At 36.6% G+C, this 4,804-nt stretch overlaps 1 protein-coding gene across 1 annotated transcript; it reads right to left on the reverse strand.

Annotated features, from left to right (window-relative positions):
• Positions 1-1,389: 1,389 nt before the first annotated feature.
• On the reverse strand, positions 1,390-3,804 carry LOC114179594 (cytochrome P450 78A5-like). The gene is made up of 2 exons (XM_028065996.1): positions 2,701-3,804; positions 1,390-2,320 (listed from the first exon to the last, which is right to left on the reverse strand). Exons 1-2 carry the CDS (start codon positions 3,700-3,702, stop codon positions 1,727-1,729), a joined length of 1,596 nt encoding a protein of 531 aa, XP_027921797.1. The 5' UTR covers positions 3,703-3,804; the 3' UTR covers positions 1,390-1,726.
• Between the last annotated feature and the right edge of the window lie 1,000 nt (positions 3,805-4,804).

A 4,804-nucleotide genomic window follows, 5' to 3' on the forward strand; every position in this document is an offset into this window, starting at 1 on the left:
CTAAATGGAAGAAAGAAATATACAAAGAATCTGAAACTAAAAAGCTCTAGAACTTTATTCAAGAATGACTAATCAGTTGTCAAATGCATGCACCTCTTTTTGCTTCATGAGCATGCTAGAGGATGCCTTGGTCCACAAACAATGTTCTAAGGTTACTCAAGAATCTAGTTGAAAAGCCAAAACTACATCCTTGCGCACTTTGATTTAATCTATTTACTTACATAATCAATTAAATTGTAGATGTTCTGCTACTTTGTAGAACAAGCTTGGTTTTAATCGATTATATAAGACCGAAAAAAGAAATATTTGCTTGGCCTAAATATAAGACCGAAAAAAAAGGCTTATTTACATTTTTACAATACTAAAAAAAGGAAAAGACAAGTTAATAAATTATTCTCCATAATAATAGAGTTTTTTGAAGTCCTTCCTCTTCTTACATTCACCTAACCATGATTCTAGTCAAAGGTCCAATGTGACTCCTTCCAGATGATCCTTCGTCACAGTGTTAATCTGGCACAAATATTTATTGAAAAGAGTTAAAAGTTGTTTTTTTTTTTTTTACTTAGAACTTGCTAAATTGACTCTACCATTAGCTAAATCATTTAAAAATAGTTTTATGATTTTTAATTTTTTTTAAGTAAAAAAAAGAAATCTTCTCTATTATTGTAAAGTGGATTTAATTGATTTTAATACCATTATAATTAAAAAAGAATAAGGTTACACGTTATGTTTGTTAAAGTATGGTTACTATTTTATTTTATTTTTTCCCTAAGTTTTGGTTACTACTACAGGTATTTAAAGTTCAAAAAAATCTACATACATTCAGATAAACGTACAACTTGTTGGTGAAAGAAAACTAAAAAATAGCTTTTCTAACAGATCATGAGTAGACAGCAAATAACATTATTTACTTGCTAAAGTTCGACATAGAAAAAGCCATATTTATTTTTTATTTCTTTCAAAGATACGAGTTTAAAGTGTAATGCTTTTAGCAGTTACGTATATATGCATCATAAAAAAATAGACAGCTAAAGATAGTGAGAACCAATAGTACTCGCTTTAATTTGAGAAATGATTATGATAAAGGCTTTGGTTAGTGATCAAGTTGCGGTGGGACATCTCCAGCAAAAATTTAGAACTAGATCTTTACAGTAAAACGATCTCTTTTATTCATATCAACTTCATAACATAAAGATGCCAATATTCCATGTAAAAATCTTGAATAATTAAGAAATGAGCCACATATATTTTTAAAAAAATAAATAAATTATGTAAAATTGTGCTTGCAGCTTAATTAATTACGCTACGGTTTGCAATCCGGTTTTCCCTAAAGTTGTGATATGAAAAAAAAAACGAGAGAGAACCTAGAGAATTAGAAAATGGTGCATATCAAAGCAAAGCAAAGCAAATTCATTACATTACCTTACAATAATTTACATTTTACAATTTAGAGACATAAAACCTTCTTAATACACTCTCTTCTTACATCCACTTCTAGTCAACTAGCACTGGATAATTATTTACTTTAATAATTTGATACTCTTGAAAATAAAGTGAAATACAACTTAGAGATAAGTTTCATGATTAATCTCAAAGTATTTCACTACACATTTGAGTACCAAACTCATAAAGAAAAGAAGGAGAAACGATGACTCACTTTAACATCAAACATCGGATGCATTTAACATGGTTTGGCTCAAGGACTTACCACATTTTTTATTTATTTTTATCTACGAACCACTACGCATCGCAGAGGGGTCTTCATTTCCATGGAAAGCCTAAGGCATTCCGAAAGATCCACATGTTCCGCCGGGAGCCATGTGAAGTGGCGGAGAAGTTGCGCGAGCCAGAGATGGGCCGTGACCAAGCCCAAGGCCCTGCCCGGACACACCCTACGTCCAGCTCCGAAGGGGGCCAGCCTCAAGTCCGACCCCATGATGGAAACGTCTTCTGCTAAGAACCTCTCGGGCTTGAAAGCCCATGGGTCTTCCCAGATGGAGGAGTCATGCGATATTGCCCACATGTTAACCATGGCTGTTGTGCCAGCTGGCACAAGTACTTTATCCACGTGGACATCGTGGACCGCGAGGCGGGCCCACGATAGTAGTGGACCCGGTGGGTGCAGTCGGAGAACTTCTTTCACTATGGACTGTAGGTAAGGCAGGTTCGCAATATCCGAGTCTCGCACGTGACGATTTTGGCTGACGCACGTGTTGATTTCTTCGCGGGCTTTCTTTTGTACGTCTTGGTGTAAAACCATCCTGGCCATGACCCATTCTAGGAGTATTGCAACTGTGTCTGTTCCTCGAAATACCATTTCCTGCTCAAATAACAAGATCATAGCAACACATATAAGCACATCACATCACAGATTTGTGGTGAGTTCCAATCTGAATCTTTCAAAGACCGTTTATTCATAACATTACCTTACATCAAAGGCTTTTACTTGTGCATGCCAATTATGAACAAGAAAGATTATGTATTAATGTTTTTGTTTGGTTGTTTTGAGGAAAATGTAAGCTATATGGCGTGTGGAAAAGGATGCATGCTTTTATACGGTTTTGCTTTATTTTTATTATTATTATTATTATTATTATTATTATTATTATTATTATTATTGTTATTATTATTATTATTATCCATGGATGGAGGTCCACCGAGTGTGGGGTTTGGGAGAAGAAAAATAGGTAGAGTACTTACCCACAGAATAGCCACCATATCTGAATCATCCAACCTTTCTTCTTTGGGTAAGGATAACAAAGTGCTAAGAAAATCATTCTTCCCAACAAAACTCCCATCTCGTTTTCGCTCCTCCACAATTTGCCCCACAACACTAACCACCTTAGCCGCCAACTTGTGGCACCTTCTCTTCACCCCATGAAAGTCCAAAAACTTAAGAGGAAAATAATCTTCCAAGTTGAACTTCGCAATCAACTCGTACCCTTCCTTAACCATATCACCCAACTCCTCACTCTTATCATTATTCCCAAAAACACTCTCCAAAATATTCAACAGAGATCCTTCCTGAAGCATGCGCCGAATTTCCACCACCCCTTTCTCCTCCATCTCCTTCCACGCGCTCTTCACCATGTCATCAGCCACTCGCTGCCGGACGCCCTCCAAACCCTGAATCCTCCTCGGAGAGAACATATGGAACGCCGCGATCCTACGAAGCTGCCTCCAGTAGGTGCCGGAAGGAGCGAAACCAATGGCACGCTCAAACATGAGAGCGCGTGCGGATTCTTTTATGGGACGATCCGAAAACGAGGATCCGAATAAGATTTGTCTGGCAGTCTCGGGGTGGCTGCTTATAACAACCGGAGTGGGTCCCAGGCTGAACGCCATTATCCTCTTGGCGTTTAACGACGCGGCTAAAGCAGCGAGTTTGGCGTGCGCCAGAGATCCCATTAGAGGCAGAGAGCCCAGTATGGGCCAGCCCATAGGCCCAGAAAGCTTTGCGTTTGGTTTTTCGTTGTTGGAATGATGTTGGAATCGATAGTTTCTCCATGCAAAACCTCCAGGGACAAGCCAGTAGTTAAGGGAAAGAGCGAAGAGGGTGACAAAGAGAGTGGCGAGTGGGGAAAAGGAGAGGGTGTTGTGGAATTGGAACTTTGTCGTTGTTGTCGGTGTAAGGGTAAGCGCTAGGGCAAGAGAAACAAGTATCGAGGTTTGGAAGGAGAAGAATGTTGTCGTGGGTTTCATGTTTGGTCAAAATAGGAAGAAAAATAGAGGAAGATGGATGGACAGGGAATTGTTGTTATACTTTCAGAGATGGACGTGTGTCATGGGATGTAGAGAATGTGGGGATCAGTTGAATATATAAGCACGGAAAGTGGATAAGTTAAACAGCCTTGGTTAAGGTAACCATGGTTAAGAACTAACAAGCCCAGGTGCTATCAGGTTATGACGTGTAAATATTCCTATGAACTTGCATACAAACATCCCAACTTTATGTCAGTATCACACTCCATCTTCTTCCCTTCCTTTTTTTTTTCTTCTCCCTCCACCCCTTCATTTAAAAAATAATAATAATAATAAGAATTCAATACCAAATGTCGATCTGCCTTATACATTATTTTAAGGTACTCTGAATTTAACACTTCTAGAGTAATTCGACTGGTAAAATACATTTCAGCCTTCCAGTTTTGTTTTGTAATCCAATCAAAGTAATCATTTTTTATATCAGTATGCAAAATTGATACACTGGTAGTGTGTAAAAACAAATATTATTCTAAAAAATAGAAAGTGTATTTGGTTTAATTAGTTTGACCAATGACTAACTACTGAAATCAGCGTCACAGTATCCTCTCGTATTATATTAACTGAATCAGCAAATCGAATTTAATAATATTAATTAAATGTCGTGTATGTTGAATTAATGTAATTTAAGGATTATATTTTGATGAAATGTACTTACAAAATTCAGGTATTGTTGAATGATTATAATAGTTTGACAATCACAACAACATTGAGAGAATAAAATAAAGAAAGAATATTCGGATGCATTATCCTTATTATTTTTATGTACATTACTTTAATTTGCTCATATTTCATCTTTTATAGATTACCTTTATATTCAATTTCTGTACTTATTTATTTTCAGATACGGTTAATAAATCATTGCGACCTGACTCAAGCTTCGTGTCTATCCATATACGGCTTTTTTATGAGTAATGTCACCCCCAAAACATTGGCCCAATTTCTTGGAGGCTTTATGATTAGGATAAAAGTGGAGATTTTTTTCGGCAAACGTTAATATACTACTTTGAATTATAATATACAAAATGTGAAAGGAAAAAAGAAA

This window comes from Vigna unguiculata, chromosome 3 (genome assembly GCF_004118075.2).
Source record: "Vigna unguiculata cultivar IT97K-499-35 chromosome 3, ASM411807v1, whole genome shotgun sequence".
Taxonomy (NCBI): Eukaryota; Viridiplantae; Streptophyta; class Magnoliopsida; order Fabales; family Fabaceae; genus Vigna; species Vigna unguiculata.

Excerpts from the sequence above, each read along its gene's own strand:
- LOC114179594 (XM_028065996.1), bottom strand. The coding sequence starts at position 3,702 with ATGAAACCCACGACAACATTCTTCTCCTTCCAAACCTCGATACTTGTT. Across the intron at positions 2,321-2,700 it reads ATATGGTGGCTATTCTGTGG|GAAATGGTATTTCGAGGAAC; the intron begins GTAAGTACTCTA and ends TTATTTGAGCAG.